This window comes from Anser cygnoides, chromosome 2 (genome assembly GCF_040182565.1).
Source record: "Anser cygnoides isolate HZ-2024a breed goose chromosome 2, Taihu_goose_T2T_genome, whole genome shotgun sequence".
NCBI classification, from domain to species: domain Eukaryota; kingdom Metazoa; phylum Chordata; class Aves; order Anseriformes; family Anatidae; genus Anser; species Anser cygnoides.
The window spans coordinates 21,133,675-21,146,286 of record NC_089874.1 but is presented as its reverse complement, the minus strand read 5'-3'; the positions used below and the strand labels follow the sequence as shown (position 1 = coordinate 21,146,286).

The 12,612-nt window shown below is 33.8% G+C and overlaps 1 protein-coding gene across 2 annotated transcripts in view; it reads left to right on the top strand.

Moving 5' to 3' along the window:
- The window catches only part of MALRD1 (MAM and LDL receptor class A domain containing 1), a 263,083-nt gene that overhangs the window by 72,269 nt on the left and 178,202 nt on the right, over positions 1 to 12,612 (top strand). For both annotated transcript variants that reach the window (XM_066991641.1, XM_066991640.1), the window contains exons 19-21: positions 2,604 to 2,691; positions 5,338 to 5,514; positions 7,854 to 8,031. In XM_066991641.1, coding sequence (XP_066847742.1) covers positions 2,604 to 2,691; positions 5,338 to 5,514; positions 7,854 to 8,031 — 443 coding nt within the window. The remainder of the gene's footprint in view (positions 1 to 2,603; positions 2,692 to 5,337; positions 5,515 to 7,853; positions 8,032 to 12,612) is intronic.

The window sequence follows — 12,612 nt, the reverse complement described above, 5'->3', positions numbered from 1 at the left end:
ATATAGATTATGCTTCCCTTATGTTGATTAGAACTGTACTTTTATGCCTGAATGTACTCAAAATTAAGGAATATCTATTTATATTCCTTCATTAAGGAATATCTATTGAACATACACCTCTATGTTGCATTTTCTGTCTTACTAACTGAATTCATGCTATATGTCAAAGTGTCAGGCTCTCCAAGCAAATAAATAAATAAATAAATAATAAAAGATTAAAAAAAAAGGGGGGGGGGGAGGGGGCAAACAGCTAAGTAATGTAATGATAATCATCATCATAACAATAAAGAGGTTTTCTAAATTGTGTTACTTCTACAGTAAACAGTGGAATGCCATTTCTGTCACTAAATATTACTACTTAAGGTGCAGGAATGCTACCTCCTCCAGGTAAATGTTGGTGGAAGATGATAGATACGCATATCCTCAAAATGTGTGAATTTCGTGGATGGGGAGATGTGCACGGGGAGAAGGATGGGGAGAGAATCTCAACCTACTGATTAACATTAGTGAGAGTTCAGCACAATCCTACTGAAAAATATTATAGTTTTACAGAGCTTGATTTTGTCTTAGTAATAACTATATAAATAAGTTTAACAAACCCTCTGCCTCTAAGACTGAATTTTAGCTCACAGTTAATTTAATTATGAGTGGATAATAACTCATGCTTAAAAATAAAGTCAAGATTTTATTTAAGATGCTGTGTGTATGCCAGTCAAAATTAAACTGAAGCGAATGTTGTCGTTTTGGAATAATAAAGTTTCATGCATGACATATCTGAATAATAGATATCTTGATTGTTTCTGTTTCTATACATTTTTGTGCTATTTTTGTTGACAAATAGTTGTAGCTATTTTAAGTTAAACATGGAAAAAAAAGTGGATATTCTGAGGGAAAAGTAAGAATCTCATAATAGATGAAATCAGTAATAAGTAATACAGTCATTTTACATTGTTCACTTTAGATATTTTATGCTAAATTAAACATCTGCAGCATATCCATAGTAAGGGTCATATATCCATCTTCTTGTAGTATACCTATTTTGTCTATTGGACATAATCTATAAATAAAGTATAATTGTTTTTATTTACTCTTGTGATGTCAGCATCAGTAACAAATCTGTTATTCATATGCAACTTCAGAATAGCACAAACAAATTTATCAGTCTCAACATGCTAAGACTGATATTATCATTTTTACAGCTTTAAGGATGTTCATTGCACTTTTTATATTTTTTTCTCTTTTCACTTGTTAATAATTTAAAGTGAGACTTACAAAAGCTCCGTGTGTGTATCACATGAATGGTTCTCAGTGTGTAGAAGAATCCTTTTATTTGCCTCACTTTCAAGTTACCGAGAAGCTTGTTTAATACACAGTGCTGAATTCTGAAACTGGTAATCCATCACATGATTTTCTTTAATATAGGACAAATGAAATCCTGAAATATAAAATTCAAGCATATATTTTTGAAATGACTTTTAATGTGAGTATATTTCCAAAACGTCAAGGACATTTGATCAAAAGAATTACGACACAATGTTGCACCTTCGAACTGGGAGCAGCGCTTCGTTACTTGGTGAAAATTAGCTTTCTTTACAAATAAAATATTTAAAAATTAAATTATAACAAAAATACCAGAAGTAACACTACTCTGAAGCACAATTGCAGTATTTTTGTCACTATTTGTACTTTCTTTCTTTGTAGAAATTATTTATTGAACTGAGGAAGAAAAAATGAAAAACGTGAAATTTTATGCAGGTTTCCAGAATGATCTGGAAGCATGAATGTTTATGTGGGTGGGGAAGGTGACACAAAAGCATTTTTCAAAATAAAAGGCAAAGAAGCAATTTTAATATTTGAAGTCCAGTGGATCAGCTAAAATATTTTTTTAAGTGTGTTTTGAGGACGACATTTTTCTTCTTTTATGGGTTTTATAAATTAGTTACATCAAGGAAATTCTCACTAAATCTTTTCACAATCACCTGCTTGGATTTTTATAATTCAATACCAGTCAGAAGAAAAGAGGCTTATTCAGTCATCCATAGAGTGATTCTGAAATACTAACATCTCCTATTCCTCATCAGTAGACAGTAATGAGAAAATAAGCATATATAGCATTGGAAATTCTAATAAATTTGTAGAACATTTTTCTTTAAAGGGTTCCAGAGCACATCTATAACCTGTTTAGTTGTTTTCATCACAGTGAGATTTGTATAAGGGTATATAATGAATTCACATGAACATTATTATAATTAATCATGCTTAATGTTACTATGATAAGTACGAAAGGAGCTAATCATAATGTGCCACTTATGATAATGTCTTGCCATCATTTTATATCACAATGATGTTTCAGTGGATTTACATGAATGTAAAGCCAGCCAGTGTTATGGTTTACCATGATTAATGTGACCACCAGTGAAAGCTGATAATAATTAGTGTCTTCTGTAAAGTGTCACTAAATAGAATATATCCCCTAGAACAATTTTAATCTCATTTTAAGTGTGAAACATGGCAAATGTTCTATCAATCGTTATGAAATATTTAATGAGAAGTGGAAGTCTACTATATACTGAAAAATGTTTTTGTAATTGCTTTTTCCCCAGATCTTGGTGAAAGGTACAGTAGGAGATGGCTTCACTGGAGACATTGGACTTGATGACATGTCCTTTCTAGGCTGTACTCTTTACAATGGTAAGAGCAGAGTTAAAGTTACGTGTAAATCTCTTATCCGTGCTGATTGTTTTCTGTCATTTGTAAGTATTGCTACGGGAAAAACAAAACCAGATCAAACTGTAACTCACATCTGACAAGGAAATTTAGACTTGTTTCCCTCCTTCCTACCTCATATCCAGCCATCAACAGGAAATAGTTTCTGCTGTGCTCATAAGGTCTTAAATAAACCCGCTTTAACAAGTGCTTAACAGGTATGGAGCTTCCATACTCTTTGGAATTTTGATTCCTAAAAGGAAAGAAAACTTAACTGTGTACAAGCAAACTGACCTTTCATTTAGCAGAATCAGTTTCATACAGCCTTCCTTCTCTCCTGAATAATTTTTAATGTTACAGTGTCAATTGCTCTCTTGCTACAACACACAAACACTTCTGATGATAAGGCAGTTTGTTCTCAGAAGTCATTGCTACCTAGGGTAGTACAATGTCTACAGAATTGTAGAACATTACCTCTGTCACAGAAGGGGTTTTAGGAGGACTATTAGCTGCCGCTACAGTCATAAAAAGGCTGCAGAACAGCAAACAATTGAGAACAATATTTTTTTTTCTAAATATCAGTGTCTTAGCACTAAGTCTAAAACTTGGTGCAGATGCATTTTATTCTGCTATTCTAAAAATTCTTTTAGATACATAATTAGGTCTAGTAGGAATATTTGTGGCATATTTCTTTGCAGATAAGTAACTCAAATTTTGCCATGTTTATACAATGTGCAATGACATTTATTATAAAATTTTGCATGTAAATTGCAATTCAGAACAAATTTCAAATACACAATTACTGTACAATGCTTTATATTTGAGGAAGAAAACCTTTCAAAGATTAACCAGAAAATCTCTACATATTTTCAAATGAGTTATAAATAAATATAAAAATAAACAAGAAAATTGCAAAGTACAAAGTGTATCAGAGTTTCAAAGTTCAAAAATAAGAAAAAAAAGTTTGTTTTTTGTGGAAAAATGAAAGTAAACTGTTCAATTGTGATAGCAGACAGCTGAATAGGAAACAACCTTTGTGCTTTTTACACTTCTAAAAAGTATTTGTAGTAATTTTTGAGACATTTCACAATCCTTCTTTTTATATTTTACTACCTCTACTTCCTCCACACCATAAAAAATCCAAAGAAACAAAAAAGATTCAAAGAGACTGTGGGAATAGTAGGCAAAGCAGTCAATAGCTATAACACTTTCCACCAAATTTAATGTCTTGGACCAGGGACAAAAAACTGGGCAACCACATCTCATTCCTGAACCCTGGAATTAAGTACTGGCAGCCCAGCTGGTATCGTCCCACTAGTAACTAGATACAGAGATACAGACCATGGAGAGATGCCATGGAGAGATGGGCTTGATAGCCTGATGGTAAAGTCAATCATAAGTAACATTAAATATGTAGAAACTTGAGCATACAGTTTTGATGAATCATTTGAATTCCTGAAATATAAGCTATTAAATGATATTTGCTCTAGACAGAGTGGTATTTCATAAATTTTACAAAATGGGTTATTTCAAATGAGGGAAAGGAGTTGACTCCATTCTGAAGGTTATGGTATTTGAAAAAGTCTTCTCTTGTTCCAGTGGAGTGGGAGCAGGAGCAGGGACCTGAATGTTCCATCTGTATTTAAAAATTTCTGACCAATACAGTCCGTGATGCTAGTATGAGTTGTAGATCTATTTATTATATCATTTAATTCAAAAAGTTTTTCCTCCTCCCTCATTATCAGTCTTGGTGCTCTATGCCTTAAGGGGGAAAAAAAAAATCTTTGCTGTCCCAGATAAATTTTATATCAAAGTCTTCACATGTACTTTTTAATTAACTCAGGTGTATTACTTTATTGTATTACTATTACTGTAGTGCTTTGTGCACTACAGCTAATGATTTCAATAATGATTGATTTTAAACAAGGAATTGTAAAATGAAAGTGCTTTTTATGGACAGTGATAGCAAAGGTTTTCAAGAAATGGGAGTTAGCCTGAAGAAAGGTGCATAGTATGCATAGTAAAGAATAAGAGGAAAAGACAAAGACAATGGATTTAAAAGATGTGGTAATGAGTTTGAATGAAACAGAAAAGAAGTAGTGGGACAAGCTGATGACCTCAGAATAATTCTTCTACTGGGAAAAACTAATTTTTTCAATGATGAAATTTAAAGTTAAGAAAGTTATATAGTAATTTCAACAGTTAGTTGCAGTAATTGATGTGTTGAAATAAGGCCATTATAATCTAATAATGTTAGCTTTGTTTCACAGGGAAATTATTTTTTTCTGATTTCTCTGTCAGTCTCTGTGACAGTTTTTGAAATGACTGACCAATTTCATTTAAATTTGAAAGACGTGCAAGAGGCATAAATAAATTCCTACAAGTGTTGAGGATTTTACAAATGGTGGTTGGCTAACACGACCAATGTAGTGCTTTCCACTGAGGACACCTAGCCACTACACATTCAATTCGCTTCCCAATGGGAGGCATTTAAGACATTCAACATGGCCACCCAGGCTTGTTTCCAGTAAAACTTTATCCTTGAGAAAGGATGTGAGTGGTAAGGGAAGAAATCGTTAAAAATCTATGTGCCTTGGTTGTCTTTCTCAGAAATTTGTTCATTTCTTAAAGGAAACTTGCCAACAGTATCTACAACTCTATCAGGAACTTCAGTTCCTGCCACGCTCCCCATGAACAACTGCACAGAGAATGAGTTTGTCTGCAGAGCCTCTGGACATTGCATCCAGATGATCCAGAGGTGTGATTTTAGACCTGACTGCTCTGATAAGTCTGATGAATCAGATTGTGGTGAGTATACTAAATCTTTTGTTAGTTATCTTATTAGTTTGTGGCTATTCAATATATTGCTTAACACAAGTTTCTTTAGCATTGACGTTTGATAATAGTATCTAGGTGTTATTTTTTAACATGATTTTCCCCAGAAAAAGAGTAACATTTTGCTCTTAATGAGCACATGTGAGATGTTGTGCACTTTCTGCTTTCTAATGGGCTGATTTAGACATGGTATTTTATATTCCAATTCAACTTACTACCAAAGTACAACCCCCCCCCCCCCCCCCCTTCTTTTTTAAAGTGAAAACAGTTTCTCAAACTAAATGGCATATTAATTTTATTTTTTTTTTGAATGTTCATTAGCCAGAGTTGAAGAGAGAATAATTCTATCGTCTTATATTTGGTATTTGGGTCACATATCTTGGACTTGGGTCCATTTCTTACTTCAGTGATTCCATCCCCCCCCAAAGTATTTTCAGCAATACTGAATTGTGAAATTCAGTTATGGACATAAGGGACATGAGGATGTTTTTGCCATCACCTCTTTGTTTATTTGACAACTCTGATTTTGTTCTGCATCCAAATAAGTTGTAAATCTTGAATTGGCAGAGGAACCTAGGGTTACATTAGAGTTACTGACTCCTAGGTCAGAAAGATAATAGATTTAACCCTGCTGTAGGTGCCAGCTGTTAGGCTAGAGTATGTGGAGTGGCATACTCACATAAAGGTCAGCAAATCCCAGTCTCTAAATTCCCAAAGCTCTGACAGTCAGATGGGAATAGTGAAGCTGGGACAATGAACAGGGTCACCAGACATTGTCTGTTGTCCACAGAGGTCTAAGACATTTCCTGATTGCTTTTGAGTTAAGGCAGTTCCCACTACAGCATTTTAGAAGAAACTTTGAAAGACTTTGTTTTCCCGTAAAGCACAATAGTTGAAATTACTGTTGTTTGGAAGATGACTAATGAGAAGGACAGACATCTAGAGACGTTGACCTCATCTCTCTTTGCAAGCTAACCTATTCTCACTGATGATTAAAACTCTGCATTCATTACACATGGTGTGGAAACTCCAATCACTTCTTTCAGGGCTGAAGACTCAACTAGAAAAAGTATCATTAGGCTCCCTTCTGTCTATTTCTTACATGAATTAATCTGTTATATAAATGTCAGTTGGGTAATTTCTTGTAGAGTGCATAAACACCAACCTTTGAAAAAACTGCACTGAAAAATATATGCAAGGCCCTTTGTATAGAAGATTTTTTTTCTTCAGATATTTACATTGTCTCACAAAACATCTTTTCCTTCTGAGAGAGATAAGTACTGGGGAGAATACACTTTCATATATTTGCTCTCTCTGAAGTCTCCAATAACTATAGCAATGATGGCAATTTATCACTCAAATGATAATGCTGGAATAGGAGTTAAGTATGTCCTGACTAAGGGCAGAAATTTGTTCTCAGGAAGGTGTTATCTTTCTCAGAGGCATTTGAAACAATGTTTTTAAAGCAATTGAAAAAGAAAGGAAGAAAGAAAGGAAGAAAAAAGGGAGGGAAGAAAGGAAGGAAGGAAGGAAAGGAGGAAGGAAGAAAGAAACAGAAAGAAAGAAAGAAATAATACCTTAATACTATGTCACTCATCAGTCTCAAGAAGCATCACATCTTTATATGAGTAACCAGACTGGTTGTGGTTTGCTTCGTTAATGGAGATATAAAAGCTATAAATTAAAACTCACTCACTCCTCACTCTATCACCTATAGTCAAAATTTCTGCAGAATATTCAGGAAGTGTGTACTAGAGAATAAATATTCAATAAGTGGCAGAACAAAAAACTTTGATTGATTGATTGATTGTTTTTTTCATCTAAAAATTCTTTTAGGGGGATTCATTGGAAGGGACAGTTGGTAGTGAACCTACTTTCCTTGTCCAGTTGCTCAGGAAATCAAAAAACTGAGGCACAAGCAGCTGCATATTTATTTAGTAAGATAACTATTCAGTAGTTGACACCAATGCCAAATAGCTGCATTATCGTGTAACTTTCAGGGACTGCTTGAAACAAAGATTTGTTGTTTGTTGTTTTTTTTTTCAGAGTTTCTGTGGAGGATTTTGTATCCAATGAGAAATGAGTTGCTAATGTCATCAGTATATTAGCCTCTTAGAAAATAATATGGAAAATATCATTGGTATTTTATCTGTAGAGGGAAAAACTATTCATGTTCATAGTGAGTAAGCATACACTGTATACTTTAAAATGAATTCTTTTTATTGCCAGGTTATTTATTTTATCATGATATAAATTACTGATTCCCTATTTTTATATAAACTTGAAGTATTATTCACTGTTCATCTCTAAAGCCATGGAAGTCTGCAATTTTGAGGATCGTACCCTGTGCGGATGGTATCAACCAGCCTTGGAACAAAATTCAAGAACTGATTCCATCCACAACACAAATATATTTAAGTGGGAACTTAGAAGCGGAGCAAATCTATATCCTGGGGAAGAAGAACACTGCCCATCAACTGATCATACTACGTGAGTAAAGTTTTTCAGGTACCCAACTGTCTCTTGGACAGTTTGAGTTTAGCCATATATGGATAACCACAGGGAAAAAATGCCCAGTTCTCAGTATTGAAGCAGTTTACTGATTTATTATTGACATGTAATTAACTGACAATAAGCAGAGTCAGCATTGTCAATATAACAGATGAATCAAGTTATAAAATATTAATAAACAGGTACAAATTTCTAAATGCTCTTCTGTAAGCAATCCCCAAAGGTTCTAACACATGCCTTTCTAGAGTAATACATCTGCACCTCCTCTGCCAGAGGACATGCAGGATACAAACATGTTCCCCCTTTTGGGAAGACAATTTTTGCACACTATTCTGGTTTGGAGACACAGCTGCTCCAGCTTTATGTGTATCCATGCCACAACCTACAATCCACTTATACATAAGCCATGAGAAATCAGCCCCCTTGTAGCACCTCAACTGTCAGCTCACCAGTTGGATGTGGACTGCTTGTAGTATCCAGTGAGGAGGATGCTCTGGTCTATGCAGGTCTGTTGCTTTACCAGCAAAGCAACTTTTGGAATAACAAAATCAAGTTTGGGCTGCTGCTGTTTCCACTCTCTTCACTATGACAAATTTTTCATGCTAATTCTTTGCAAGCTGACTCCTCACTTGCTTGAAAGCAGACTGCAATTCATTGGTTACTGTTTAATTTGGCTTCTGGTGGTCACCCTCTTGATTAGTTTGGGAATAATTCCTTCTTAGATGGTATACACACACTATAGACTTTCTTTACTGTCTTACTAGCTATTGTTATCCATGCAGTTTTGCCAGGGGTGGGCAGTACAAGTTTCCCCAAGGAAGGGTCTGGTGAATTCAGCTGTCAATTAATAATTAACCAGTATAGTATGAGAAAACAAACAAACAGAGTTTGTTTAGAGTTAAGTTCAGCTTAATTTCTCTCTCTATATATAGAGAGAAAATATATATATACACATTTTATACATACAAATATTTTATTTATATATTATAAAATTAATATTAATATTATATTAATATTATATCTATATTATAAATTTATATTATTTTATTATGTTTTTATATTTATTTTTATCTATAAATATTATAGATAAAGAAAAATATATTTTCTTTTTTTAATGCAGTGATATTTATCAGAAATACATATATATGTTATATATAATATATACATATATAACATGTATAACATATATATACACATATATACTTATAATACATATATATAATACATCTATTTCTGATGAATGATATCATTGCATTAAAAAAAAAAAAAAGAAAATATTACTGCTCTGCTAAGACTTTCACAGTGTTGCTTTTCTGTCTGTAGTATTCCAGTTTCCAACAAGATGTGACTAATTGTTATTCCTTGCCAAAATACTTTTTATCAGATCACTGATGGGAGCTGTTACTTCTTGGTTTTCCAAGTTTAATGAAACTAACTATATATTTAAAATGACTGATAAAAAGTGAACCTAAATGATCCATAAAGATCGTGGTTTGCTGGCAACACTGAAATGAACTGCTGTTGTGATGTTTCACATGAGATGTAATTTGGTTGTGCTGTTTCCTCATTCTCTCTCTCTCTGTCTCTCTTGCCTTATAGAACAGAATGGGAGCATGAGGCCTCCAAATTACTGCAGGGAATACTGAGCAGCATTTTGTTGAACTAAAACTGTGAAATGTTTTATTTTCTCATCTTTTTTTTCCCCAAATTTCCATGGATTTAGATGACAGAAGCTCTAATACTCCATCTTATGTATTTGCTTTCTAAAGTAAAAGATGTTTATTTCATGTAGAAATTAGTAGATTCATCCTGATACAAGAGTGGAGTACAATACAGTTTACAATGAGCTCTTTCAGCAGAATACCTGTGAATTGCTGGAGATCCAAACTACCAGTTTCTCATAGAATACACATCTGGGCCAACCACATGTAGACTGATGAATTGTAAGGGGGGGGGGGGTATGCACTTGAACCTGTAATTACGTTAATTAAGTGAAAATAATGACTTGAGAAATGGAGGATAGAACGGCTTGTTTCATTTTAAATTTGAGAGAAACTGGGTAGTGGTATAGTAAATTCTTTAATATTAATAATGATATTTGGGTATGACTGTTATTTGAAAATATTGTAGGCACATAATTGATATGATAATTCATACCCAAATATGTCATCAAAACTAATGAAGCAAAACCAAAAAGGATGTAGAACAAAAATTCTAAGATCACATGATAATTATTGCTCTGTAAATAATTACCTTGATCACCATATGTTGAGCACATCTGTCTTGATTTTGTTTTTTTCAGACAATCATTATCTGTATTTAGCATAGGAAAAAATTGGAAAAATTAAAGTTTTTAATTAATATTCTTAAAAACAGTTCTTGACTTCTGAAAAGAGAGTTGAGAGTCTAAGAACTTTAAAATCGATGAGAGTATTATAATCCCAAAGTAAACTGCTCATTAAAAAAAAAAAAAAAAAAGAAGAGAAGAGGAAGAGAAAGCTGAATTTAACTACTTAAAGGAGCTTATTTTTTTCATACTGCATTTCACTTAGCTGACATTGTTAAAAACATCTTTATATTGTATTGTTGCATTGTACATGTCTCCCTTGTTTTGTGCCATTAACAGAGAACTGAAAACAAAAGGAGCACTGAAATGTACACTGAAATATGTTTTTGGGTGCATGCTAAATACTATGTAGTCTCTAAAATTGTGAAGTCTGGTTAAGGAGTAGTTTGTATGAAGGGGACAAAGACCTCATCAACTGTGACCTGGAAAGTGTTGTGCAAAGGATGCGGCTGGCTGGTAGCAACATGCACAAATTTATTTTTTTTTTTGAATATCCAGTAGCTGATGGGATACATTGAACCTAAAGATAAGTTTGTGGGGTTTTTTTTGGTGTTAAACAAACAAACAAAACACAAAAGGTTAACGGGAAAAATGACCAGCCAGGAACAGAAGTAATACGGGTTCCCTGAACTGAACATCCTCTTCAGTACAGCTTATTTCCCCCATAACTTTTACAATAGAAGCTAGAAACTTAACTGTGTTTCATGAGGACCTGCTTGATCTTCCTACTGTTTTTATTTTATTTTTATTTTATTTGTTTTGTTTTGTTTTTCCCTGCTTAAGATCATCTTATCACTATTAGAACACACTGTGGTCAAAGGCAAGAACTGAACATTGACCAGTTTTTAACTTTGTGTATGTATATTTTTTGTTAATTATTGGATAATTCAAGTGTTTATTACCTACAATTTTATTCACCATGTATTGCAGTTGCTTTTGTTGTTGTGTCCCCTCTCCCCTTAGTTCAGAGTTATGAACTGAAAGTTGTAAAACAAGGAATTGGAAAAAGGAGTAAAGACATTTTTTTCTCTCTCACAAGTGGCAATCGCTACCCCATGGGGAAACCTGATTTAATAGATACAGCACTGTCTCAGGATTCATGGGTGCAAGGGCAGGTGAACAATCCATAAGTATAACAAGAAAATCATTGCTGCAGGAGCCTCCTAGTGCCTGGGTGGAAGAGTGCAAAGTTGGAAGTCAAAGGCAAACTGTGGAGTTGTAAACTGGAGGGTGAGGTGAACCAAGTGAGCTAGAGATGAACAAAGGGACTCTAGAGTCACTTGCTGTGCAGAAGTCACAGGAAGATACAGCTTTTCTTTTTATTTTCTTCTTTTTTTTTTTCTTCAAAACAAAACAAAGAAGTTTAGCCTTTCTATCTATCCAGTAATGTCAAGAAAATTCCTACTTTTATACTTATTATATTTGTATTATTACCAATAATCAGAGATTTGCCAGAGATCTTGACAAAACCATTTACAGAAAAGTCTGTTAGCAATTCATTCTATAATCCTTTTTGGTTTAATTAGGATTTTTTTTCCAGAGAAGAACTCACATATTCAAGATTCAGAAAACAGTTTTTTCTCTGAAGTGTCTTTTGAACAAGGTGTAGTTTAGAATATGCTTGTTCTCTAAATGGCTGTGTTAGTACTTCATTAAAGCACTAACAAAATATCACAGGTAATGAAAATCATCACAGGTAATGTGTACTGTGCACACTGGCAAATATCTGGGGTGACAATAAGGCTAGTAACAAGACCACAGGTATTAGACATGTGATGCTAACCAAATATATAGTTACTGAGGAGTTTTTACAGTAAAGTACAATTTGATACTATACTGATATGCAGAAAATTGCTAATTAAAACTAATGCCCACAGTGATTAGAAATTAAGGTTGGCTTTTTCACCTCAAGCTTGGTTATTTGAGAAGGAAACTTGTTCCTATTGTTTCCCTTTGCCTTCAGCCTCACAGGATTTATGGAGATATGACAGAATGCTAATGAGTTGTGTCAGGTTCAGATGAGCCATGGAAATGCCATGAATTAATCTCAGCTCTGTGTCAGTCAGAAGCCATCAGGCTAAAATCTCCAATGGAGAAAATCTAACTAACAGCCAGTGACTGCTGTGTTATGATCAAAACATGGAATTTTCATCTCTGAGGTCATTTGCTTTGCATAGTTGTTGGTATGCTGCAATACTTTTAAGTGCTATTGG